The sequence below is a fragment of the Corvus cornix genome, chromosome 6 (assembly GCF_000738735.6).
Source record: "Corvus cornix cornix isolate S_Up_H32 chromosome 6, ASM73873v5, whole genome shotgun sequence".
Taxonomy (NCBI): domain Eukaryota; kingdom Metazoa; phylum Chordata; class Aves; order Passeriformes; family Corvidae; genus Corvus; species Corvus cornix.
The window spans coordinates 21,720,118-21,747,928 of NC_046336.1; the positions used below are offsets into that span (position 1 = coordinate 21,720,118).

The following is a 27,811-nucleotide window of genomic DNA, read 5'->3' on the forward strand; positions in this document are numbered from 1 at the left end:
CTTTATCCTAATGCCACATTAAAAAAGATTCCTTGGTGGGTTTTTTTTAGCATTGCAGGGAGGTTTGTAATACTGAATCTGTACAGAACAATAACCTGGTGTGACTGTTGTTTACATAGGCATGAAACACATCACAAAAACTGTTTTGTGCATGATTCTGCCAGAAATGTGATGAGTGACATGCCCATCCTCCTGTGCTCCAAGGTAAGAACCAAGCTGCACTTCATGTTATGGCACAAAGTAAAGGGAGCATGTCCTGCAGAAGGAGCAGGGTTGTGGCAGCGTTGTGCTCCAAAGGGCCTTTCAGAGGCACACTTGAATTGTTTGCTCCAAGTGGCAGTTTGACCTACAAATGCACCCAAGTCATGGAGAGGGACGGCAGCAATAAAAACATAAGGCACAAGCTTCATCTTCTGTAAAACCACAAATGTTCTTTTGCACTGCATCAGGCTCCAGCCAAACTAAACTGTAGTCAGTGCCCAAATTAGGCCTGGGTTTTTGCAGTCCTTATTTAGCTTCTCAGTGGGTCCCAGTGTGTCTTAGCAAGCTCTGCCTTCTGATACGAGACACTGACTAGGCTATGGAGGCTGTTGCCTTAGTTCAGCGTTTCCTGATGAATGATTTGAAGGTGTGCTCTCCTGCTCCCACACCAGCAAAGAGCGCTGCAGGGCGCTTGCGGGGCACAGCTCAGCACCAGTGTTCCTCAAGAGGAAAGCAAAGTTTGTTAGCAAGTGCTTTAATGAGGGTGCCAAAAATGATTCAGTCTGTGAGTAACAGGGTTGCAGGGTACTTGACCAAAGGCTCTACCTCTTGTTTCTGTCCTGGCAATTAAAAATAGCCCCCCTGGCTAATGCCAAGGGAGGTAACAGCCCCACATGGGACAGGTGTAAGCTGTCAGTCAGGAGGCTGGAAAAACCTAGAAAAGCATCTGCTCTCCTGCAGGCTCTACGAAATGATCAAGAGGAGAGAGTGGAGGAAAAAGGAGAGTAGTTTGCAGCAGGCTCTGCTGAAGGCAGCCCTTGCTGAAGGCCTCTGGCTGCTCTTGAGACTCTCAACTCCTTCCCAAAGGTGGTCTTGTGTTTGGTTGTTCTGGTTTTCTCTTAACCAGGCTGTTTCCACAAGCTGTGGGTAACTGAAAACCGGAGCTTTAGCAGAAGGCCGATGTCTGCTTCTGGCAAGCTGGAACATGGAATACCACTCAGATGCTATCTCTGTCCCAGCACTGCAGAAATGCTGTGTTGGTGATTTGGACTGGGATTTGGGAAGCAGGGACAGCCTGGTGTGAAGGCATGACCCAGTCAGGGCTGTACTGATGTAGTGTGCACACTGACCAGGAATGGGCTGGGGTTTATATGCCAGAATTAATTTATTATTTCCAGGTATAGTTGCCTACAGGGCAGTTACACCAGTAGCTAAATCCACAGACAGGCTCCTTCTCAGGCATTATCTCTACCACATCCAAATGCACCGGAGTTAATTTCAAACCTGCCCTAGCTGGTGTGGTTCACAGATGGTTCACAACCTGTCATTTTCACTTTGGCTTTCCAGGGGGGATATAGACTTTGTCATCTGATGGCTGTGATTTGCCCTTTCCCACATCCTATTTATAAGTACAAATCCCTTCTCTGCTTTTCCTGTGGAATGGGAGAACTGGCAATGAATGACAGAATAGCCCAGATCACTGCAGCAGCAGGGGAAGCCACGGGATCTTCCCTGCCAGCATGTGGTGTAGTGAGCATATCATCCATAAGACTGTAGCCTGAGCTTACCTTTATTCACATTTTGCCTAGATGTTCGAAGTTCAATTCCAGCTAATCCAATGCTAAAAAATGCTACCATGTCAGATGTAGGAAGAATTTATACCTAGAGCTGCATGCACAAAGATTAAGGATCTGTCTCTGCTTAAGAAATCCCCCACATAAGCATAAATGCACATATCGTTATCATTATCATTCTTGTTTCAGCTTTTAAGAGGCACTGGCCACCAGTCCCAGCTGTGCAATATGTGGGAATTTACACCCATTTGGATACTGGGGCAGTAGGTGGTTGGGATGCAGGTCTCTGGTATCTCAAATACCAGTCTGACCACTGAAGAACTGTGAAATTCATTCTCAGGTAAGAAAGTTGCTGGCCTAGAAAGGAGGATTTCTTACTTCCATTGGTAAGAAATGAGGAAGCTTAACTGAGGGTGGAGCAACAGACATATAAATTCATCAGTGTTTCTGAAGGCATCTATCAGGAGTAAAATAAAGGTATTTTGGGTTCCTTAATCAAGAGTGCTGACTTTCTTAAAGATTCTATCTTAATGGTTAGTCATATGTGGTGTTCTTGGAAGTTTTTCTCTGTTTTCAGTAAGAGGAGTTTAGTTTTGTCTAAGGATTTTTGTACATTAATGTTCCCAAGCACAGGGAAGAAAAGGCTGAAGTTGACTTGGATTCAGATCCATATTTTCTTGCTTCCCTTTCCTCCTTTTCTTCCCTAATCACAGAAGTCTTAAAAAAAACCTTGTATGGCATTATCCATCTTCTAATCATCATTCCTGGGATACTGTCCTGCCAGATCTGTGCTAGGCATGAACTAACTTGTCAGCTAGCTACAAACACAGGCAGGGTAACTGAGGACTACCACCCTGTTTAGATAAAGAAACCTAAAATGGGGTGTGGCTGACAAGATTGTTGAGTCTTCCAGGACAGACCTGTGGGGAATCTCATGGCAAAAACCTCAGAATCGTGCTCTCAGGCTGAAGATCCCTTCTGGCACAAACCTTATGTGCTACTACATCCTTTTTGCTGCCTGAGTATAGGCCAAAGGTGAAAGATTTTTGGAAGGCCTTTTCTTCTGCCAGAAGTGATTAATGGAAAGCAGACGGCCAGCAGATCGGAATAACAGCTTGAGTGCCAGGATCCTGCCAAAAGAAGTATGCTTGTGCATTAGGAGTACCGAGCTCCGGCTTTTGTCACCTGCACGTCTGTATCCTGCTCTGAGGATTTCAAAGCACAGCTGAGATTCATCCTCTTGGAAAATGAAAGCACAGTAGTCCCCGGCATGCCAAAGATTGCAATGGGCTTAATCAGACAAGCCTATTACACTGCCCTGGCTTCTCAGCTTATTTAAAACAGTGAGAATACCTTCAAATCAGTCTCCTATATATAAATTCCCTGAGCTGTAAGGAATCAGGACTACAACAAAAGAAAATAAACACATTACTAATAAAACTATTTGTTCCTGCAATGAATAGCTGAGTAAAACTAAAAAAAAACCCCTACAAACAAAAAAACCCCAAACCAAAACCCAGCCTCCTCCCCCCCACCCTCCAAAAAAGCCAAACCCCAAAAAAACAAGAGAGAGAAAGAAAACCAATGTGCATGCAATTTTTCTTGGTCTCGTGCATCGTGCAGTCTAAGCCAGCTCACAGAAGCCTGATGAGCTGTGAGCTGCTGGCAGTGCCAGCTGTAGAAGCACGGAGAAGCCAACCAAGGCTGTGGATTGATCGGCAGGTTGGATACTGCAGAGAAAGGCCAGGGAGGCAGATGTATCAGAAAGCACCCACAGCAACACCTCGCGCTCCTTTCACCGCAGCTTGTGTCAGCAGAAAGCTGCCAAGTACATTGAAAGGGGTGCTGCAGGCATGAAAGCCTGGACCAGAATGTGCCCCTCCTGGGAACGACCACAGCTCAGCTGAGATACCCCAGGATGGAGTGAAGTCCTACGCAATATGACTCATATTTGGCACTTAGTGCAGCTAATCTTATGCTATATTACTGAACAAATGTTAACAGCCATATAATGGCACAAAGTTCAGAAGTTCACTGTATCTCTGAATCAGTCATCCTGGACTGAGCTGGTGGATGCAGACCCTGGAACTGCGTTTGATTAATGCAAAAGTCATCTTTATTTGGGGATTTTTGCTTTGGTTTTTGTTACTTCTTTTTCATAACCTGATACACTATCAACAATCTTGGATATCACGAGGTTTGATTTTCAATGGATAGATTATTCGGCCCTTTCCGGCTTAAAAGTGTTTGAAAAAACACCACTTTGATCACACTTGCAAAGTGCAGATGTTTCCATTTACTGCTGCTGGGTGAATTTTCAGTGATGGCAGAACCCTGGATGATGATGCCATCAAGCTGAGGCATGTTAGGCTGCTGCATGATGGAGCTGCTTCCTGTGTCTAAACAGAACAGAGATCTCCATGTAAAGCATCTTGCAAGCTTTGTCATTCTCTAGCTTCTATTCTAGCGTTCTGTATAATAAATCTTATATTATTATCTTCTGATCTCATTGCAGCCTTCTCCTATGAATATCTAATCTTGGTGGATCAATCTAGCACACTGAAGGATGACTTTTGGGTAGCTGCTGATTTAATTATACTGGAAATGCAGGATTGCTAAAACCAGCCATGGGACTCCCTGCATAGTTGAATCTCTGTAACTGCTATTACTTGCAACCTTGCTAGAGCATAATTTTTTGTTGTTGTTGTTCTCTGAAAGAATGAATATATCTAGGTTATTCTAATTAGTGGCTATTACGGTCATAAAAAAGCTTTAATTTTGTCCCTCTTACCAGGAGAAATAGGGAGAAGCTGTATTTATAAAATAGCAAGCACAGCAGTTGAAGCCTGAATCAGAACTATAATTATTGTGGCTTGGTTGAATCTCCAAGCCTGTCTGCAAGAAGAATGGAAGTGTTGAAGTAAAGTAAGGGGTTTTTTATCCTTTTCACAGGGATACCTGAGGTGGTATAACTTAAAGCAGTTTGGCACATGGGACTGAAGACCTAAGAAGTCAGATTTAGTGCAAATACACAATAGAAAGGAAATTTTCTGAGTTTCTTAACTCCTGAAATGCACGAAGTCAAATATCCATTAACTGAAGTATCAAAACCATTTCTATTTCTCAATTTCATGGGCCCTGTCAGACAAAAGTGCATTGATTCACACAAGGAGAACCTTGGACATGCTGGATGACTGTAATAGTCCAATCTCAGTGTCACTTAGGAAGCATTACTAAGCTGTTGATACTCACCTGGATAATACATTTGTAGACAACCACTACAGAACAGTATGGTTTATAATATATTCAATAATTTTCTAAAATGTGGGAAGCTATTTCAGAAAAAAAATACTCAATTTGTTTCAAAAGACACATTTTTACTACAGTCATAAATACGCAGTGTGCACCTAAGTTTTAATCAAAATGCAGTTGGAAATGTGAAGTTTAAATGTATATAAGAATTTATTTAATTGAATTGTAGTTCTTTGTTATATTCTATTTCTGAAGGTTTTATTTTCTGTTTGAATCATGTGAGTTGCCTGGAAACTTTTACCGTGGGTCTGATAACATCCTGCCAGAAAACTTTATCTCTACATGACAAGAATGGAGCAAAGGCTCACTTCTCTCTCTGAAAGGACTCCTTCCTTGTGATCACTCCTTATGATCAATGATCCACATGCTATTTCTCTAGATATGTCCTGGCTAGCCTCTTAATTTTTATTACTTCCCTAATCTGTTGCTGGGTTAATTGAATCATTAGCCCATGTCCTGCTGTGAATGCCCACTGAGAGACAGAGAGGTCTGTTTGGTTGGCAGCCCTCAGTAACATTTTTTAGAAATATGTATTTTGTGGATCATTACTTGCAGATCTTTCTCCTAAAGATCTGTCTTTGGTTCTGGTTGTAACTGACGCTGATGAAGTGAGTGACATTGACATTTTCCACAACCTGCACCTGTGAGCCCATCTGCAACCACAGACCATCCATTTTCCCCAGCATGGGCTTTTCAAGTCTCTGTAGCATATTGTATCTGAAAGCCAGCAATTTTTAGCAATAACTACTTCTACTTAGTAGGCAGTCGTGTCAGACAAATGTCTCTCCAAACCATAGCGTAGGAGAAACTTTTTAAATGCATGGATTCTAAAAATGTGATGAATGTATTCTCAGGGTATGAAATAGGTATGCCTAGACACATCTGCCTTCCAAACAGAAAGGGGACAGCTAGGAGGTTGTTTAGTTTTATTTTAGAATGGAGCATGGTTTCTCCTGGTGGTTTGGTTGCATACAAATAATATGCCCTCTTTAAACTGTGATATGTCACATTTATTGTACCTGTCTTGGATTTTAGTCTGTGTAGATTTTTAAGCAATATCTTGTCTGTCTTTCTGTTACACACTCAGTTAGTTTTACACCTGGGTATGCAACTTTTTCAATGTGACATAAAAAAAAAAAGTTGTACTTATGTAAGGGTTGGAAAGCAGGACAATTTTTTTCAACGTTCGCTTTGTGCTGGGCTGTACAAAAGAGGTCAATGTCATTACTCCTTTTGTGCAGAAGGACAAAGAGTCTTTAAGAGAAGAGAAATTAGTTGCTGCAGGTAAACCTGTAGTAAAGCCCTGATTTTTTCATTCTTGTCAGCAGACATCTTTGCCCTTGTTCCTGTCACACAGTTCATTATCCCCTTGCATTAGTACTTACTCGTGCTTCTGCCTGTCTGCCTTTGGTTTTTGCACCCTTTTCTCTTCTTCACTCCTGAACACAGGAGCCATTTAGGGTTCTTACGCTCCTGAATGGTTACCTGTAGGGACTTTCTGTTCTGCTCACAACCACAGCCAAACTTACCCTACAGGGTTAAATTGTAGAAATCTCATTCCATTGTTTTAGCTGTGGGATGCAGTATGCACAGGTACTTCTGGGAGATGGCTTAGAGCAATTACATTAAGTGCAGAGATTAAGCACGGGCCTCCATTGTACACCCTTAACAGAAATCAGTTGCCAAACCTTACCATGGGACATCCTTCTGAAGTCTATAGGTTGAGTGGGTGAGTTTTACTAGACAGCAAGAGGGCAATTCTTTCATGAGATGTCTGAAATACCCACCTCAACATGAATTGCACAGAGCTGTCTCAATTAAATAATTTAAAAAACTATTTCAATTGGGCAAACAGCATTCTTCCCTTATAAAGCACTGAATATTTTAATCAAAACTTCTGAACACAAATTTCTGGACTAGAACCTCCAATGTGAGTAAAGAAAAATGAATCAATGAAATAAGGTATTAGTAAAATAAGACATTTTACTGGTGGTGATTAGGCAGATCTAATTATAAGAACCACTATCATCAGCTCTGCTGCACTGTCCTGCACTGAGCACCTGGCAACTAACTAGAACATGATTATATGTATACACAGTCAAATTTCTGTGAAAGAGGAAAAATCTGCTACAGGTCCCTTTTTTTTTGTGTGAGGGTGTGTGTTCTATTATCTCATATTCAATTGAGAATGGAACCCTTAAAGGACTGGATGAGTCACATATGTTGGCAAAGGTTGCTTACTTTCCACATGCTGTCGTAGGGTGTGGGCTACACAGTTTTTGCAAGGAAATCATGCAGGCAGAAAAAGTAATTAATTCATTACTTTTATGTTTGTTAGCATGATAGCTGTCAAAATACTGCTGTAGATAAATAACTTCTTGTAGGTTTTTAAGAGGTTTGTCCTATCGAGATAAGCCTCTCCTCCCAGGTAACCAGCTGTGTCAGATTGCTCCGGTTAAACTCCAGCTGATCGGTTTTAGGTCAGCTCCACTTGTGCTGTCCGCTTCCCTACGGGATGTGCTGCCGGGTGTGCAGGAGCACTCAGTGTACTCCAGCATGTCAGTCTGCTTTTAGAAAGATGGTGCCAAGAGCCTGAACTCCCTCTCTGTCGCTGTCTCCTTTTTCAAAGCCTGGTCTGTCTCAGCACCCACAGTTCCGTCTGCGGTGCTGTGCCGGCCGGGAAAGCCTGCCCTCCGCTGCCGGGGCTCCCGAAAGGCAGCTCCCAGGGAATGACAGGGCATGAACCGCGCCGCGAAGTGCCGGGGCTGCAGGACAGAGCGCCCGTGTTCGGCTGGCACTTCACCCTTCATTCCCGTGCGCCTGTAGGATGAAACCTGGGCCACCCCACACTCTTGAAGGGGGTGCGACGGCTGGTCCCACTCGCTCGGGGGTCACTGGCAGAAGTGCACCCAGAAGCCAAACGCGACAGCCGCCGCAGAGCGCGGGACCTGCTGGCCAGCTCAGCACCACCATCCTTCTCACAGCACATCTGCTTCCAAGAATCTGCTGCTTTCTCCTTGTTTAAAGACCCACCAATCTTCCTTCCCACCCAGAGGGGCCTCCAGCGCCAAGGCACGCTCCGTGTCAGAGCTCAGCCAGCCTGGCCCGGCTGAAGCTTCCTCCAAGTCCGAGCTATCTGGGGCAGGAGCTCAGGTTCCAAAAGCCTGAAACCCCTCCAGCCTGGCTATTGCAAATGGCCTGCCATCACATGCTATGCTTGTAAAGCCTGCTACAAACAGGCACCCTAGAAAGAGAGGTGACCTTAAGAAAGACCTGCTTTCAGGGAAATTGATTGAAGTGCAGATTGGTAAGTCAGCAAATATTATTAGGATTTTAGCATTGTTTATTTGTTTAAGAAGGAAACTTAGTCCCTCAAAAGCAAATGGCCAACAATATGTGCTGTTACTGTAGAGATGCTCTCAGGTTTAGAGCGGTGCATCAGAACAGTTTACAGTAAAGACCACCATCAGAGTACTCTGAGCACAATAAGGACACGCTGTAAATAATGTTAAAGGTCATGAAGCCAGGGTAGCACATTTTTTTCCCAGGGAGGGATTTGCCTGGGGGCAAGCCATTTTCTATTCCCTCTCTCCAAGCCCCCTTCTGAACATAGTACAAAACTCTTAGGCACAGTCCTCTGCATGTTCTTCCTCCATGACTGAGCTTTGCTTTGTTCCCATCAAGGTGTTATTTACAGCATTTAGGCTTAACCCTGGAGTGGCTTCAGTGAGAGACAAGGCCATAAAAACATTGCTCAACATCTTGTGCGCCTGAGTGTCCCTCACTGGTTTAAGCTTTACAATGAGAGAGGCAGCGTCGTGGAGGCAACCAAATTCTTTTCAGCAAGACAAAGTCTTGGAGGCCTTTTGCTCTGCAGTGTAATTCCCCTGGTATAAAGTGCCCTGGGTTTTCTGAGACATGTAATCCTCATTAAACTTCTTACAAAAAACTTAGATAACTGAAAATTTTGTAACCTCTAAAACTAAGTGCCATGCATCCATTTGACACAGTAACTGCTACAGCCTGCACCATGAGCAGAATGTCAACAATACAGCACAAATGAGTAGCTGTTCTGATATTTATTTCAGGTGAGAACTACTGCACCAATCACTCAAACCTATTGTTCCGCATAAGTGATTTGGAACATATCTCTTTGAGTTTCTTAGTGAGTTTTGCATTAATTATGTTTTGTTTACAGGTCAGCATTTGATTGTATGATTGCCCCTCCCTTTCTTGGATTTATCCCCTGCAAAGAATGAAGCCTATTAATGAACGTATTTCAGGGTGTCAGGACACCTGATGGTTTGTAAATCTATCAGGAAGATTCAAAAAGTCTTATTCCTTGAAGATTAAAGAAAAAAACAAAAAAACCACCACCCAACAACGACAGAAAAAATCCTAAGGCAATGAAAACTGCAAGAAAAACAAAAATTAAGGAAAAAAATATTATCAACCAAATAAAAATTTGGAAGAACAAATAAGTACAGGTTCTTCTGCATAGGGTTGGCTTTTATTTCAGTTTCTTCTTGCTCTTTAACAGAACCTTTTCCACATCCCTCTTACTATTTATTTGGGAATAAGGTACTTTAGTGTTGAACATTTACAAGAAGAGTGTCCAGTGTCTCCACACACCATAAAAAGAAGGATTGGATTTTTAGTTTGCTTTCCCTGTAGAGCCATGGATAATCACCTTTCATTAGCTATGTAGTTGTAAGCTGCTCTGTGTCTCCATTAGTCTTAGGAGGGACTCCAAACAAGTTGGTTCCCTTGTTGACATTCTCAAATTTGGTTTCCTTTTACTTTCTCAGCTCTAAAATCACTGGTTAATATTAGCTGGTGTTCCTCTGAGCTAAGGTATTATCTCTATCAGATTATTTAAATGTGTTAGCTCTGTGTGGACCTGTTTTAAGTGTGTCTTAGAATCTGGTTTAAGTTAAACTTCCTCCTAGTAGTTTAAGCTAAACTGAAAAAAGGTTATTTAAAACTGTTTAGGGAAAAAAATGGAAAGGCATTAAGTTTTTTAGACTAAAACATCCTGGCAGCATGGGCCTCTGTTGTTGCCCCCTTAGGGCTTTCTAGAGGCCTAATTTGCGTAAGGGTAGTAGTAAGGTATCAAACAAAAGGCGTAGACAATCTAATATCCCTGCCTCTGGGATGATGAACTGAGCAATGATTTAGGCAGCACATACCTAAAAGAAACAGTGATAGGAACAGGATAAACTTAAATGATACCTCAATTTCCAATGCAGGGATTTTCTGACTCCAAACAGGTTACACAGCCATATGTAATTGTTGAATGGATTAGTAATTAGTAATCCTTGCTAGATTTCTCTTCCACAAGCCTGTCTAGTTTCCCCTGGAGCCCATATAAACATTCAGCTTCTTGTGTCAGGTAATTGTACTGGATTGCACTCCTTCATAGAAAAAACCCCTCGGCTTTGTTTGTTCTGAACTTGTTTCTTGTTAGCTTCAACTATTTTCTACCCTCTCCACTTTTTTAATCTCTGCTATATCCCCTAGGTCAGCTTGTTTCAGAATGAGGAGTCCTAAATCACTTAGCTGTTCATTGCTAGATCTTTGGTAAGGCTTCTCTACTGAATCTTCAACTTGAAGGTCTGCATCTGGAGGGGAGAGCAAACAATGACTGCAGGCTTATGTCAAAAGTGAACGTAAGTTATCTAAACTGTTGGGTGGACACTACTATGTACTGTAGCCACTTGCTCTCTTTTTGTTGCTCACATACACTACTTCAGTCACTGTGATTATAAATTGTGGAGAGAGAAGCAGAGCTTGTGTTCAAATGGCAGTAAACTTCTAGTGACCTGTGGGTTGTTTTTTTTCCAAGTGGTACCAGTAAAACATGTGACTTTGATGTCAGTTATACATAAATATGGCTGTATGCATACAAAATGGTAACAGTTCAACTGCAACTGGCCCCAAAACCTGAGAACTGCTGAATTTTCAATAGAAAACCAGCCCATTCAGAGGGAGTGCACCTACATAGGAGGTGTGTGCACTGAATGGTATGAGGAGATCACTAAGAAGAAAGATCCAGAGTAATTCAAGTTTGCTATGGCAGGCCTGAAGCTGTGCGTTTTTGGTGTTCTAAGCTTTAGAAGATATGCTGAGAGAAATAAGCAGGGTTGTATGAGGGAGGGGTGGGGGAAGAATGAGTAAAAGACACTGGCAGGCAGAGGCTGTTGCTACAGAAGCAGAGTAATGCAGAGGAAGAGTAATGCAGAGGAGTTTGTGTGCCTTTGCCTTGTCTCACAAAGGAAGTTATTCATTGCTTTTTTTGCTCAGGGTGGGGCAGTAATTGCTTTCCTGGATTGCTAACAATAAAGCCAAACCATTACTGAAATATTAATCTTTAAAGGAAAAAAAAAAGGCAGAATGCTGATGTCACCTATAAGCAACTGAACTCTTATTCAGAATGGATTTATAGTACTGGTATGAATAATAAATGCATGTCTTTAAATACTGAGCAACTTATACCACAATCTATTTTTACTTATCAGATCTCTATTTATTCCTAATGTACGTTTCCATGCACAGTAAGACACACTGGGTTTCTTTTCCTACTGCTATTTATTTTCTCAGTATGTTGCTTTCCTTCTTGATTCATCAAGACATATCTATCTGTGGAATGCCACACTGTCTTATTTGTAACTATCAAAATGAAACATCTCTTGGGTCTTTTGATGTGAAAGCATTGGACTTGCACAAAAAAACCCATCTGTTGCTTATCTTTTGATGTAACAAGCAGGTGCTGACTGGCATTATGTTGGGCCTTGCTGCTAATCTGCTCTCTTCTTAATATCCTGGAAAATTACTGTTGTACCATGTGTTCTGGAAAATGAATTGTGGTATGATGTATTGTTCATATTACACAAATACAATTTTTATTTGTAAATGAGTTTTAACTTTCTTGAGGAATTCGAGATCATGTCATAATCCAAGCAAGGAGGGAATAATATGAATTTTAGAAATGGCTATCATGCAGTTCTTTGGCCTAGCAATGGTCTGCATTGGTGACTTGGCAATTCCTCCTGCAGAGCTGTGCAGTGGCTGCTGCACAACAGTCTTGTGACTGTGTTCTCCGGGTATGATTTATGGTCAGACAGCACTGTCTAGGAATGGTTTCTGAGGGTTATTGCTTCTCTTGGCCTGAGATACGCTGTGTTCTTCTGTGGGGTGTCTGTGGGGGTGACTGGAAGAGGTAAAACCGAAGCTTAGCCAATTCCAAAGTCTGTGGCAACTTGTCTGCAGGAGGCACCAAACCTTCCTAGATGGAGTCCTACTGCCAGACCAGCAATGGGACAGCCGTCCTGCGGAATGGCACTGCCTGTCTGTGGGACAGCCGTCCTGCAGGGTGTCCCTGTGTGTCTGTGGCTTTCGGGCAGCAGCAGCAGAGCATGTGAGGTGTGATGTGTTCAGTGGCAGTGGGACAGCCAAGGCGAGCATCCCAGCGGAGCGATGCTGGGCACTGCGTCATGGCCCCGTGCTCCGCGGCCGCTGTAGGAAGGAAAAGGGTTCCTGGGGGCTGTAAGGAACAGCGGCTGCTTCCGGCAAGCGCCATCTGCACAAACGCTCCCCGGCTGCGGGGCGGGTCTCGGCGGCTGGCCCCAGCTGAAGGGCTTCTCCAGTCCGTGTGCCGGACGGGAGGCGGGTGGGCCCTGGGAGGGTGACTGGTAGTTTCCCGAGAAGGGCAGCGGCACATGAATCCTGCTGTATGTGCAGTCGAGGGCCGCCCGTCCCCAGAGAGGAACGTTCCCCTGCACGCCTCAAGGCGGAAGACTCCCGGGCGCGGCTGCTACGGCCTGTAAGGAGCCTCTCCTGCCCCGCGGGCGGACCCGACGCCTCTGCCCACCCTGCGCACAGCGGCCCCGGCGGGCCTCGCCCCTTCGCGGGCCCCGCCCTCTCGCAGGCCCCCGCCGCCGCCGGGGCTGCCCGTCCGAGCGCCTGCCGGGCCGCGGCGCCCCGTCCGGCTCCTCGCTCGGGGCCGCGGCGCCGCCCGGCGCTGCCGAGCTCTGGGCCGCGGCTGCCGGCGCCTCCCGCCGGGCGGGTGGTGGCGCGGCGCAGCGGGCGGGGCAGGCGGCGGGCGGGGCGGTCCCGGCGCACCGGGGTCCTGCGCGGCGGCAGCGGCGGGCGGGCGGATCGGTGTCTCCTTCACTTCGCCCTCCAGTGCCCGTGGCTGTAGCAGCGCGGCCTCTGCACGGCCCCACCCGTCCGCGACCGGCCCCGGCCCCGCTCCGCCGCCCGTCCGCGACACGCAGGTGCCGGCCCCGGCCGCGACCGGCCCCGCGGGGCAAGAGGGGTGCGGGCGGGGCTCGCCCGGCGGCGAGTGGGTTTGGGGCCGCGTGGGCCGGGGGTGGCGGGGCCGCGGGCGGGTCCCTGCGCTCCCGGGTTCGGCGGGGCGGGCGGGGGGCTCTCCGTGTGCGCTGCCCCCGCGGCCCGCCGCTCGGGTGCGCGAGGCCGCGGCGGGGCGGGAGGGTCAGGCCGGGATGCCCAAGATGGCCGCGCCGAGCGGGTCGGTTCACCTTGCGGCGGGGCGGGCGGCGCGCCTGGCGCTGGGCCTGGGGCCGCCGCTCGGCCCGGCCCGGCCCTGCCCTGCCCGGGCTGCGGCCGCATCCCCGCTCTCCACTTCGCTGCCCTTCCCCTCTGGGAGGCGCTGCTTTACTACCCCTGCCTTCGCTCCCTGAGCCTGTAGTCCGTTTCCAGACCTTGCCTTTTTAGTTTTTGCGTTGGCTTGGCCAGTATTAGGCTGGCGTGACCACCTCCATCTGTGAGTAGGGAGAGAGTTAATGCAAGGGTAAGGAGGTGGCTTTTTTTCTTTTTAAGCTCTGCGTATCAGCGTAAGCCTGAAGGTCACCGTGTGTCCGATGTATTTTAACTTAATTAATTAACTTAATTTTTAAATAATCTCGGTTTTTCTGTTGTTATTGGTTGGGATACTGGGATAATTTCGGCGTAGTTGTTGCTTTTTAAAATTGCTTGAGTACAGGGTTGTTTTTTTTTTTTATTATGACCTGATCTGAGTTGTAGCTTGTTCTTGAATATCTTGAGATCTTTGTTAGAAATCTTAATAGAAGTCTGTGGCATTCTGTAATTGTGGGGCGTGAGAGTTTTGAAATAGTACCTCCAAGGAAAACTGTGATGTAGTAATTCCAATAACGTTAATACATTGTTCAGTTATTGAGGTGATTGGGTTTTTTTTAATCACAGAAGAAAGCATGATTGTGACTATTGAGTAACAGATTAATTTTTCTTTTTTTTTTTTTTTGGTCACGGTGGCATGAAGCAAAGATTAAGGTGGAGCTCTCACTTGGTTCAAGTATATTCTGTACTTCCAGTCAATTATTTTACAGTTTTTACAACAAACCTGTAGTTGCTAAGTGGTACTTATAGTTTAGTCACTTCTAATTAGTTTTTAAGTGGAAAAATGGGGTTGAAGAAAATTACTTGTGGTTATAAGAATTTGCAAACCGAGCTAACATTGGAGGACACAGAACTGATTTTTTTATGGCCCTGTTTTCATTTAATGAGCATTCTGATGATGACACTGATTTATCAGGTATTCAGTATATCGAAAATTAACTCTTGGTTTTCTGTTTTGTCCTCATCCATCCCTGTCAGTTTTATAGTATAGTATTAGAACAGCAGTGTGACAATTGTACTTTCTTCCAATATTTTATTACAAAACTTGCATCTGTAGGCTGGAATGTCTGACAAATACTGGCTGGTTTCACTGAAGCAGTAAGGATGCTTAACTAGGCCAGATTAAATGGCAACATCCTTTTTACTGTAATAATCCTCTGAATTTTGACACAGATACAAGTTTGTTAACTTCTCAAGACATTTTTGCTTAGCATAAATCTCTTGTCTGTATTGGTTGTCTAGTCAGTTTGAAAACATTGAAAACAAAAGGGAAAAGCTCATTTATTTTCACTGTAAAAGCATGTCTGTGCAGAAGGCTAATATGAAACTTCAAAACTAGAAATAATTATTCTTCTGAAGATGCTAGTTAGAGATCTGTTCATTAAAGGAAACATGTAGCTAAACCTTCTTTGTAATATTTTAAACTGCTAAAGAATTGTACAGTTGCTGTACGGCAGAAATTTACAGGCGAGAGGTCTCACTCTCCCTTGTAATTTGATCTCTCACCTGCTTCTTTTTATGGAATAAATAATAGGAATCATTTAATGGCTTGTCACTGGGATTAAGGTCTGTTGTTCTGTAGGCTTGGACTTGGGCTAAGTCTCTTCAAACTTCAGATGCTCTAAGCCATTTTTATGTCTCTTTAAAAAAAAAAAAGTTTAGCTTAACTCCCTGGAAAACCAGACTTGTCCTTAAGCAAGTGATAGATATCTTGATATAGTGACCTGGTTGTAGAGTTTAGACATCTTTGCTAAAGATGTTTTTCTGAATTTGTGTGTATGTGTGTGAAACTGAGTGTAAATATTGTTTCTCAGAGGAGGTTGAAATTATCCTCTTAGGGCAGTAGGGAGCTGAAGTAGGGTGCTCTGGAAAACTGCATTATGAGTTGTAGAAGGAAAAGAAACAGTCTTGTGCCTTCCCATTGATTGCTAAAATAGTTTGGTTTTTCTTTTTAATAGTAGCAGTTCATACAATTTGGCTATATATGGCAGGTGTAATTAGGGTTTGGAAGTTAACATGTGAGAACACTGCACTTGTTATTTTTCAAGTTCTAAAGATAATGTTTTCATTTACTTAAAAAGAAAAATAAAATCAATCCACCACACAAAAGCAAGATAAAAAGTCAATTATGTTAATCTGACTCTGCCTGCTAAACAAATGTGACCAATCAGTTTGAGAAGATAAGATTTTTGTTTGCTTGTGCTTAGCCTTTTCATTGCCTTGTCTAGTTAGTTTTGTTGTTCCCCCCATCCCTTCTCCCCCCTTTCACAGCATGGGGGGGAGTTACTAATACGCTCTGTTTTCTGTATTTCTCAACTTTAAAATACAGGGCCTGTGTAACAGCAGCCTCTTGCTGTTGAAATCATGGGAAAAGTCTTTCAAGGAGGGTACAGATACACTCTTATCTTCCCAGGGAGGAGAGTGAGATACGGGCCTGGGTGAGACCTTAGCCTGGTGTCTGTCCGTGGGGCCAGAGAGGCTGGGCCATAGCTCATCTGCAGTGACAGGTTCTTTAACAGTGGCTCCCTGTCTGAGAAGGGGACTTGTAAAGAGATCTCACAGACCCCGCACTCCTCCTACTTGGATGTTTTAAACTAACAAGACAACCTCCCAAACTTAAACTCTTGTATGTTATCAGATCGATTGCTGGTTAATGGTGTTACATGTTATTTTTTACATTGTGTGTCTGCCATCTAAAATATGGGGCAAAAATGATGTTGGAGAGCAGATATGCTCTCTTTTTACATTTTCGAAAATTAAACCTTGTCGGTACTTTCAGGTAGTTTTATAAGCGTGTGTCAAATTCGACTTTGTAGAACTTCAGGGAATAACTGTCTGCATTACAGGTTGTTAGATTTCCAGTGTCCAGGTTTTTGGCAGTAACTATGCCAACTCTGGAAATGTGAGTTACTTGTTAATTTCTGGTAATGAAAGTTGTATGGAGAAATCTACCTGAGAAATTACAAACTGGGTGGTCTTGTAATGCCTTTTCTCTGCAATGCCTCTTCTCTGCCTAAGCCAAGAAAACATCCTGTGTTCAGTGACCTTCATTGAAAATCTAGGTGTTTCACGGAATGCTGTAGTATTGTATCTATTAATTATAGGTGTATAATTATATCAATTTTATCTATTAATTGCCTTTATGTAGATTAATCAGTCTTAAAGACTATCTTGAAAGAATTGGGGTAGCATTTTTTCATGTGTGCAGTGGTAAAAGGTTCATTATTAATTAGCCCCTTACCTTTCAGCTCCAATGGCGATTCCTCCATCATATGTAGACCTTGGCAAACCTGCCAGAGATATCTTCAATAAAGGATATGGTAAGAATAGTACCTTTTATAAGTGGTGTTTGAGGTGCAACAATGAATTGCCTTTTTAAGTCTGTATGGAAAATCAAATGATCAAATACCAGTGTTTTTGGGGAGGAGGAAGGTGTGCTGTGTTTATATCTTTACTGCCAACTAACAGATCATTGAAGGCTTTTTGTGGGCTGTTTTGATGTGAAGGTTATTAAATCTTACTGCTCAAGCCACATAAATGTCAGAGGTGTGCAAGTATGAAAGAATGTAAGCAGCAAGTGTAGTTTAACTTAGGAGCACACTTTGTTTACTGGTCTGTCTGTGCCACAACGTTGGTTGATATAGAAAGGGTTATATACCAGTGTAGTGTTGTAGCCTTTTTTGGACTAGAAAGAGGAATGGCTATTGGAAAAAAGAATCCTTCCACATCTTAAAATGTATTAATACCAGACAGCTGCATAGTTAAATCATTCTTTGTCACAGTGCTGTTTCTTTCTGGTCTTTGGAAAAGTGTGGGCTTTTTTTCACCAAGACTGTTGCTCACCTCTCTGGATAACAATGTGAACTGACACTCCCATAAAACGTACTTATATTATTACAGTTCCAGTGGTTGTGTATTTCCCAGTGACTTTGCTTTACAGTTTTTTACTTTGAGATATTTTGTCTTGGTGCTAAAAGAGGCATGTTATGCGTTGGGATAGCTCTTTAAAAGGCATTGACTATAAAAACTATTCCATTCCAGGAACAGAAAATAATGTATTTCCTCTTGGAAGCATCATTTGGTAGTTAAATGTACTAATGTAGAACTGAGAGGCACTTCCCTGCCTTGTTTTGGAGAGGCCTCCTTTACCTGCTGAGGCATCTAAAAGTTTAATGTTGCTGAAGTCACTCTGTAGCTGTTTATATATGTGTATATATGTGGGACACTGCTGAGACTGCCTGAAAGACCAGCTTATTGAAAAATGTGCAGGGCCTTAGTTAAGGCCTAATTGTCTGACTTTGACTTCTCTTTGTTAAGGTTTTGGGTTGGTGAAACTGGATGTGAAAACAAAATCTGCAAGTGGAGTGGTGAGTTTAAGTAAATTTAATTAATTATATTTTTTTCTAGCTATGTTCTGATACTTAGTTAAAAAGAGCACTTTTCAGATGTTGTTAAGTATTTTATAGGTTATATGAATGACAAATTTCTGGTGTAAGAGAATTTCAGAAGCCCCTAAAGATCTGAATGTATCAGGAATATTGTCTTGTTCAGTAATCTTTGCATAATAAAAGGGTTTGTTAATTGTCCCTGGTCTTAAGTGTGAAGGTGAACAAATAAAGTATTTTAATATACCAATTATAGTATACAGATTTTATTTCTGAAGTATCTTGTGATACTGTTTGGTGGAAATTTCTGTGATCTTGATTTTGGTATGAAGTAGTTGGCATTGAATAAGCATGTTGAATCTTTGGCTCCTCTAGGTATTAAAGCGTTGCAGTAGTGTTCCATGCAAGATGTCTTGGTCATGCAAGCAGTGCCCCCTGTAACTTTTATCTATTTCTAGAGCAGACTTTGCAAGATACAAAGGTAGATTTATTTTTTTTCCTCCCCATAACTGGAGCCTGAGCAGTGTACCTTGCTGTTAGAAACAAGGTTCGTGGGTTATATGCTCTGTTTTTTTCTAGAAGTCTGTATCCCAACTGAAAAACAGTTTGCAAGAGCCCTATTACAGAGGTAGTTGTTCTTACCTTAGCTTGTTTCTCTGGAGGACTACCAGTTATGCTGGTAAAATTCTCTGAAAAATCCAAGCCCTAATGTGAATCCTGTATTAGTTATAAGCCGTCCTTCCCAGGAGGAGAAACTGCTGGCATATATGTACTACAGATGTTTTAAGGCAGAGGTAAGAGATAATATAATACTTTGCTTCTCCTGAAGCTGTTGCCGCAATGGTTACAGTCACATAGACCCTTTGCAGTAGGAATAGCACAAAGCAAGAGATTAAAGCTGAAGGTATTTGTGTAGTGCCCATCCCTTGCCAAGAAATAGACCTACTAGAATTATGCAACTGTGTATGGTGTAGTGGGTCACTAACATAATACAAGCACATGTCTTGGATGTGGTTAAATTTGATCAGCCACCATTAAAGAACAGTCTCAACCACGTTCATTTTGTGCTGTCTGGGCTTTTGCTGTAAGAGTGCTTAAGGACTTGTGATTTCAAATCTGTGTTTCCCTCTGGGGAAGGTAAGTGTGAGAAGTCTGTTTGAAAAGAATGTTGTGCATGGAGGAAGACAGAGATCAAAATGTTTAATTAAATGTTTTAAGAAGTTGAAATAATGAACTTCTTCAATCATAAGGGAAATAGTACTGGGAAAGAGCTCTTCACTGGAAAGAGCTCTTCCACTGGAAAGAGCTCTTTAACATGTGTTTGCAAACATGGCTTCCACTTCTAATTGCCTTCAGTTTTTGAATAGTGGTACACAGAAACTATTCATTCTGTTCTTTGCGAGAATGCAAATAGAGAGAGACATCAGTGATTACTTCTTTTAATAAAGAAATGTGAGTGATACTGTTGACTTCTAAGTACTTCCAAGAGTTCCAGGTAAGATCATACCATACTATAAACCCAGACTGTTTGCTTAGCTCTCCCACTTCAAACATGAATGTTATTTCTGTGTCATGGAACCAAAGTGCCAGGGGATTAGGAATTTTACAGGTGTCAGTAAAACATGTCTGCCTATGGCTGGTGTGAAAGGCTAACACATTGGGTAGACTAAGAATTCTCTTTAAGAAACAATTAAAAACCCAAACCAAACAAAAAACCAAAGCACCCACCCCATCCCTAATTTGAAAAGTGATGCCATTCTATGACATTTTACAGTTGCACATTATTTATCTTCAGGGATGGTTGACAAGAATAATGAAAATACATATGTGATCCTTAAAGAATTTTACTGGAGTTGCATTATGTGCCTTAGAGTGTTCTTGGCTCTTGGTTTGATTTTTAACTTTTCATTGGGAGTATTAAACTGAGCCTTACATTTTAAGAACTTGTTTCTGCTTTAGAGGAGGATCCTTATGGTGGCTACTGTCTTGCTTTGGAGTTAGGTTGCCACCCTGTACATTTTGTAGGGGTGGCAGGAACACTGCAGTTGAGATGGGGATTGGGGGGAGGCTCCATGTGGGCATGAGTCATTAGTTCTTGGCTATGCTATTCTCCCTTCTCCCCCTGCAAGTTGTCTACTGATTTTAAATTTTTTCCATATTGTAACAAGGTCTTAGGGCTTGCTGAAGGAAACACTCTCTGTAATGCTTTCAGGATGACATGTATCTTCTGTGCATTTTAGGAATTCACAACATCTGGTTCATCGAACACAGACACTGGAAAAGTGAATGGGAGCTTGGAGACCAAATACAAGTGGGCTGAGTATGGTCTGACTTTCACAGAAAAATGGAACACAGATAACACTCTGGGAACAGAAATTGCAATTGAAGATCAGGTAATAGATTAGGAGAATATTTATTTGCTTTACCTCTGTGTAAGAACTGAATTTATAGCTTTATCTTATCTTCTCCACCCTTCAATTAGATTGCCAAAGGCTTGAAGTTGACATTTGATACAACTTTCTCACCAAATACAGGGTAAGAATGGTTGATGTTTTTACCTTAGGGAGTAGCAACACCCATGGTCTGTTGATCTGGTCTGTGGTATTGACAGAGCTGTTTGTATGGTTTGCTATTGATCCAGCTTAGCACGTCCCAGTGCTAAAGGCTCTTTACCACCACATCACTATGGGGTTAGTATTGCACATTTCACAACTTTACTTATTTTATGGGATAGAAATACCTGGAAGATTGCAGGAGACATGCAACTGCTGCTACATTAATCAGAAAGTGCCTGTTTGCAGTAGTTCTGTGTGCTCTGGATGGGCTGGCTGTACTTTTGCCTGGTCCAGGGGATGGGATGCATGTGCAAGGCATTTAGATACGTTGTGTAGAGTCATAGGACTTGAACTGGGCAGATCATTGAGGAGGATCATGTATGCTTTTCTTAAGATAACTCTTTCTCTGTTTCAGAAAGAAAAGTGGTAAAATTAAGTCAGCTTATAAACGTGAATGCGTAAACCTAGGTTGCGATGTTGACTTTGATTTTGCCGGACCTGCAATCCATGGTTCAGCTGTCTTTGGTTTTGAAGGCTGGCTTGCTGGTTATCAGATGACTTTTGATAGTGCCAAATCAAAATTGACAAGAAATAATTTCTCTGTGGGTTACAAGACTGGAGACTTCCAACTGCACACTAATGTGTAAGTACTGAAAACTTCTCCGGCTTTCCAGAAGCAGGCTTTCTTTACCTTTCCTTCTAGTTAAAATACAAATGCTTGAAATATCAAGAGGTGCTTACAAGGCTATTAATGGAGTGTGTTTTTCAATAGGAAACTCTAAATAAATGTAAATGAGACTTGGTATCTCTCTTTTTCAAAACAGTCAACACCTGTGACTGGTTAGCACTTGCAGCATAACGCGTGATGCAGCTTACCAAATACTGAAGTACATGCAAATTGGAAGTGGAGTACTTCAGTTATGTAGAACTGATCATAATGCTTTTTCTGGCTATCCCATTATATTGAATTGTATCAGATTGTAATTTAAGGGCAGTAGATTTGTTAGAGGTAGTAGTTAGTGTTGCACTAATGCTGTAGTAGTTTCTAGAGCAAGACTAGATCTTTGCTTTTGGACTTTTTGTGGAGGTTCATCTTCTTGCCTGTCAGGGATGAAGAGTGCATGAAACAGTATAACTAAACAAGTGTAAGGCATCTTGTTTATGAACTTTCTTCAGACTTCTGCCTTTAGATCTTCACAGCAATCTGATCAAAACGTACTGAAAAACATGGTGTTTTCAATCCAAATTAATAAAATTGGTGGAGTTCTAGTGCATTTAGGTAGTTAAAAGTTTTTGCTTTTGAAGGGAAGCAAGGGGATTCTATCTGAATTCATGGAAATTGAAGAATATAGGAGAAAACAACAAAATATTTTATAGTCTGGACTGGAAGAATTCTGTTTCAATTTACTAATGTAAAACATTGTGACAGATTTTTGAAAGGTCATCCAGTTCTTCAGGAGTTTCACATACTCAATAATCATATAATTCAGAATGCCCATTTTGTAACCATTAACGTATCTGTCAGTTTTGTAAGGATGTGATCTGGAATTTTGTTCAAGGACTTTGTTTGACAATTAACATGAGAATTAGCTGTAGCACTCTGAAATACCTTTTTATTTCCATGAATTACTGCAGTTTAATTTTGCCCTGAAGCTTTTGTTCATCTCCCCTCTCTTGTCAAAAAATGGGAAGCAACTCAAAGTTTTGAAATTCTTATTTGAATAAAAATCTGAAGTATTAAAATAAAAGGGGAAACAAAAGGAGGGGATTATGCAAATAGGAAACTAATTTTTCTCTTAATTTGTGCAGCAATGATGGTTCCGAATTTGGTGGGTCAATTTACCAAAAAGTGAGTGACTCTCTTGAAACTGCTGTAAACCTGGCTTGGACAGCAGGTAGCAACAGCACTCGCTTTGGCATTGCAGCTAAATACAAGTTGGATTCCACTGCTTCTATCTCAGTAAGTATGGCTGTAACCTGAAGGGTTGTGCAAAGTATAGTGTATTTCCAGTTTCTGTGAGTCCGTGTGTTATTAGTACAAAATAGACTGGGAGGCCTTGTAGGAATTACTGTTACAGTCCAGGCAATTATAATGAAACCAGCAGTATTTAAATTCTGTAATGTTGCTTACAGCAAAGTCTCATAGAATCTGGCTGTCAAATATGCTTATGTTAGAGATCCTACTGTATTTATTAAAAGAAAAACACAATTGTCAAAAAACCTTCATGTCTGGTTCTGTAAGTTTACAGAAAATTTTTTACGCCAGTTGTTGGAGAGCTCTGTCACATTCTCATGGTAAGAACTCTGGCAATACTGGTTAAAAGTTGATCAGCAGAAAAGTTTCCTGTATGTTACAAAGTTGGAATCATCCTGTTGATGAAGTGATGCAAAGTGACATAAATAATTTTGTACAAATTGTTTACGATGATAATATGAAATGTTTGCTGCATGACTGATTGGACTTGCAAGATACTAATTCTTCTAATATGATACTAATACTAATATGAACATGTAGGATTCTTCTGATGTGGCATTTTTTGGGACACTGGTGGTAGATGGCTCTACCTTCTGCAAAGGGGGAAGTGGTGAAGTTCACCTGCAAAACCACATTCCAGTAACAGTTCTCCCTGCCCTTACATTCCCTCTGCTCTTAAATATGTTACTGCTTCCGCTGTAAGTTGAGGGACGAGGGCATAGCTGGAAGGAGAGAATTCAGGAAGCACAGGGGTACTGAAAGAACAGTAAAATTTGGTTTAAGTGGTAACGGCAGTGTTGCTGTGGTTCTGAATGGTAACAAATAACTAATCAGTTAGAACATTTCAATTGTTTGGTTTTTTTTTTTTAGGCAAAAGTGAACAATTCTAGTCTAGTTGGAGTGGGTTACACCCAGACCCTGAGGCCAGGTAAGAGCTATCATGTGAATTATGTTATATATATCTTCTATGCATCCTAAAGAAAATAATTGAGATATCTACATTTATGTGCAACTATTTTCCTTCAGAATAATTTTTTCTTTGAAGGCTAAGTAGATGTTTTACAGTAGCGTCAGTCGTACATCAAACCTTTATCTAAACAAGACAAACTCTATCTAATGGTATTAATGCATTATATTCTTCACTGATCTGTGCAGGAGTGGACTGTATTATGTTTGACAGCTTAGCTTTTGGCTAGGCAAAGCATTGCTTTGTCCAGTTATACCATGTTGAATGATAGCAGGTCTTCAAATTATGGTTGTCAAAACCCCACACTTCCTGCTTTTCATATTTAGTAAAAAAACCCTCCAGAACTTAACTTGTTCTGCTTAAATATGAAAGCACCTGTTAAGGCTATATTACCATTGGTTAGTTCCTTATTTGAAAACCAGTAAAAATCCTAATTTCATTCTATCCCTTTATAGGTAGGAGTGTCTGTGTATGCACAGTGTTCCTCCTCCTTTGCATGTCTTAATGTAGTAGAGGAGAACTCTTGTGTATTTTGCAATTAGAGACTTGTATTCACTTCATAACTGTTTACAAAAATCATACAGCTTTCTTCACGTGACTGACTTTCAGCAGATTGCATGGGTAAATGCATTCTCCTCTAAAAATCTTTAGAGGAAAGTAATTGTATAGAAAGAGAGGGACTTGTAATGACAGAGGCTGAGTTGCATGAAAGCTACTGTGTGTGTTGTAAACCTGCTGCTTAAAAATCTTACAGGTGTGAAGCTTACACTGTCCGCCCTGATAGATGGAAAGAGCATCAATGCTGGTGGCCATAAACTTGGTCTTGGCCTGGAATTGGAGGCTTGAAAAGGTGAAGAAACTGCTGCAGAGAAGGGATATCAGAAGAATTTGGCCTTAAAATGTATTTCCAATGTGACCAGCAGGCTTTTTTTTCCAGGAAGGATGACCTAGAACAAGAGCTGTATTTGAAGTATTTAGACAGTTACTTGTTAGCTGGTTTCTAGTTAAATTGGTTACCCATCTAGTTAAAATTCTGCATTAGTGCAGTCACTTAAACATTATTTAAATGTATTTAACTGTTTAATGCGCTACCCACAAATAATGAAATAGACATTTATGAAAACTGTACAATTGTGTGCATGTTTGTTTTTATGTTCCTTTTAATGAATGAAAAATGGATCACTGGATGTTTTGAAATGAGGTCAACAATTTTGTTGAATGACCTGAGCTAGAAATACGTTTGGTATCCCAAGACAAATTATGAATAAAACAAGTACACACACATACTTGTGCCTCAGATATTTTAAGAGTGAAGCTAGGAGGGTAGTGCTCAGTTAAGTTTTAACTTTAAGTAATCCAAGAAGTAGTGCTCTGTACCTTTGTGCAGTTAAGGACCCCCACCCATGACAATACTGAATATAGGTGAACAGTTGGATTCCTCAAGCAAATTGAATGTGCTTTTCTGTCAGGTAAGGTTTGTGACAACACAATGGTTTAATTCCCCCTGTGATCCACAGGCGAGATATACTGTGGTCCTAGTTGGCCTCCTGATGCAAAAAGTGCAGATCGATGTACTTGGCACACTGAGACATTTAAGAAATGTTCCTTGAAAAACCTCACCACAAACACCTTTTGCTTATATTTGTATGAAGTGAGATGTATCTCTGCAATTGAATGTAACAGTGTAATGGTATAACAGCCTGCTTATCCCAACTGCTGTGAGAGGTTTCTGCTTAAAATGACTGAAATAAAGACAATTTTAAATGGAGATTGAGGAAAATGCATCTGATCTTGCTTTCCCTTTAACTAATAAATCTTGGCAGATACCCATTTTAAGTCCAGAAACTTGCAGAATAATGGGAAAACTCATGTTTTTCCAGGATATTAATAAGAGAGAAGTATGAGGGATATTTGGTCTGTGAACCCAATATCCCTTAAGGTTGAACTAGGTGTGAATGTTTTTAATGTGGAATATATTAAATACATGTAGTTGCACTGGTTACATTTAAGAGTTGGGATTTACTGAGCTTGGGGGAATGCCTGGAGCCTACTTCTTAAGACACTCTCATAGCTGAGAAGGGTGTCTTGATACTTAGTCTTGCAGTCAGTGATTCACAGCAGCTCCCTTCATAGTGCAGGTGGCTGGCTTATGATCAGGAAGCTTTCTCTGGTTTAAAAGTATTATCAGTTGATACTGGATTAAAATTAATGCCCATAAAAGTCTCAGTGATTTCCTCGAGGTCTTGTTCCATCCCGCATTGTTGCCCTCAGACTGAAATTCTCACGTGAAGCACTCTGTTATGAACCACCTGTGTTTAGGCTTTAGCTGTGGAGTAGCTGAGCTACCTTTGCAGAAGACAGTAGAGCTTAAGCGTCCAGCTCAGGCTCTTAAGCAGGCTTGCTAGTGTGTTTGACTAGTTTTCTTACATGATAGCAAAGCATTTGTGCTTTGGATTACCTTTATTGCTGTTGTCACTAAATGCCCTTGTCTGAGTCATATTTCTACCCCTTGATGGTGGAAGAAGCATGTAAGGTGCAATTCATTGCTGTCATTGCATGTTAAGGTCTGTAGTACGTATTTTTAGTTTGAGGTGGTTTTATGTGCTAGGCCACTTAAAAGCTAGAGACCATGCAGCCAGACATTGAATTTTTTATATGTGGTCTCTTTTCAGTATAACCCTCTTTGGTGCCTCACAAAGAGTGTCTGGGCTTCTTCTGATACAAAAACCACAAAAAGAAAAAAATCTAAACCTTAAAAAACCAAAACAAACCAAAAAAGCCCCAAACCAAACCAACCTACCAAACCCCAAAAAAACCTCCCTGAAATGTTGTGTGCCTGTATGCATTGTCCAGCTGCAGCACCCAGGCAAATAATTAATTGTGTCTTTTGGTTACGAATGATGCCTTGTTTCTATCCTTAAACCAGTGACACTGATGTTTCTCAGCTTTTGATAGGGCTGTAATTGACTTTTTTTCTGGTGATGGTGGTTTGTGGGTTTTGTTGGTTTTTTTTTTATTTTAGAAGCAAACACTATAACCTCTTTCTTCACTACCTGCTCCTCTAGATGTTTTTTTCCTGAGGTCACAAAATGGGTAAGTGAAATAGAAGCACATATTGCTGCATTTCTCTTCAACTCTTAAAAATTAGTAATGGAAAACTTGAACCTGCTCATTTTACTCTTTGTAAGTGTGCATGACTTTACTAGTCCTCAGCCTTTAAACCTTAAATAGTTGTATTTGCTATAATGCTGATAGGCAACTGGAGAAGTAAAAGGGCTCTGCAGTAGTTAAGAGAACTGTGCAAATGTGAGTTATCCTAAAATATTGTCGTAAATCACTACTTTGAACATGAAAAGGAAGTTCAGCATCTATTTCTTGCTATCTCTCAAGTGAGGCTTATTAAAAACGGCTTTCAGACTTACTTTTCAACTGTTACAGAAGCTTGTGGTGTAATTAGAGTTTTGTGGTAAGGAATGTTGGTAGTTTATATGGCTCCATTTTACTAAAATATGTAAAAAGCCTTAACTTGCAGTGCCAGACAGCCTTTCCTCAAGTGTCCTGAATAAAAAACCCCCCACCACTTGAGATAACCAATGACTAGAGCATCGTTCTGTTTGTGTGAACTGTAGCATTGCATTCCTGCCTGGTACAGCTGGAGCAGGGGGTGTCTGTGTATTGCAAAGAGACCTAATCACGCTTTCATAAATAAAAATCCTTTCACATGAGATTATGATGCCCTGGATTTCACAAGTTACTGTCTGAGTGTCCTGAACGTTTATGCTCTTCCTGTGCTGTAGAAATTCTCCAGGTTGGTTCACTTAACCTTGCACTCTTCACGTGGTTCAGCTGGGTGTGGTATATTCCTACATCTGCCTCTTGCACACTGTAGTTGTTCAAAAGCTGGAAATTGGGAACTGTTTCGGAATGGGCATGGAAACCTTTCGCCCCCAAGCGTTGGGACAGGGCTTTTTACGTTTCCCGTGGCTCTGGATAAAGCGAGGCAGCAGTAAGTGTGCTTGCTGCCCTCTAATGTCCTGTTCTGGTGTTTGGCTCATTGCTGCAACATGCCGTCGGCCGGGCACAAATACACATTTAATTTATGGTGCCTGCTCTCCTAGGGGAAGTAGAACCGAGCAAACAAGAGACAGCTCATGCATGGATGATTCAGCCCTGCTTTTACCAAA

The 27,811-nt window shown here is 41.8% G+C and overlaps 1 protein-coding gene across 2 annotated transcripts; it reads left to right on the top strand.

Annotated features, from left to right (window-relative positions):
- The first annotated feature begins 13,209 nt into the window (after positions 1–13,209).
- VDAC2 (voltage dependent anion channel 2) lies at positions 13,210–27,352 on the top strand. Of its 2 annotated transcripts, XM_039553792.1 has the most exons (9): positions 13,210–13,363; positions 16,994–17,065; positions 18,063–18,112; positions 20,371–20,523; positions 20,613–20,665; positions 21,101–21,328; positions 22,495–22,645; positions 23,531–23,588; positions 24,382–27,352. In XM_039553792.1, exons 2-9 carry the CDS (start codon positions 16,999–17,001, stop codon positions 24,471–24,473), a joined length of 852 nt encoding a protein of 283 aa, XP_039409726.1. In that variant the 5' UTR covers positions 13,210–13,363; positions 16,994–16,998; the 3' UTR covers positions 24,474–27,352. The 2 variants fall into 2 exon arrangements, with proteins under 2 accessions (XP_039409726.1, XP_010410870.2); XM_010412568.3 differs by lacking the exon at positions 13,210–13,363 and having other exon boundaries at positions 16,992–17,065.
- The last annotated feature ends 459 nt before the right edge of the window (positions 27,353–27,811 follow it).

What these genes read in the sequence shown, in the direction of transcription:
- VDAC2 (XM_039553792.1), top strand. Translation starts at nt 16,999, where the DNA reads ATGGCGATTCCTCCATCATATGTAGACCTTGGCAAACCTGCCAGAGAT. An exon ending in TATCTTCAATAAAGGATATG is followed by an intron (nt 17,066 to 18,062) that starts GTAAGAATAGTA and finishes CTCTTTGTTAAG; the next exon opens with GTTTTGGGTTGGTGAAACTG. An exon ending in CACCCAGACCCTGAGGCCAG is followed by an intron (nt 23,589 to 24,381) that starts GTAAGAGCTATC and finishes AAAATCTTACAG; the next exon opens with GTGTGAAGCTTACACTGTCC.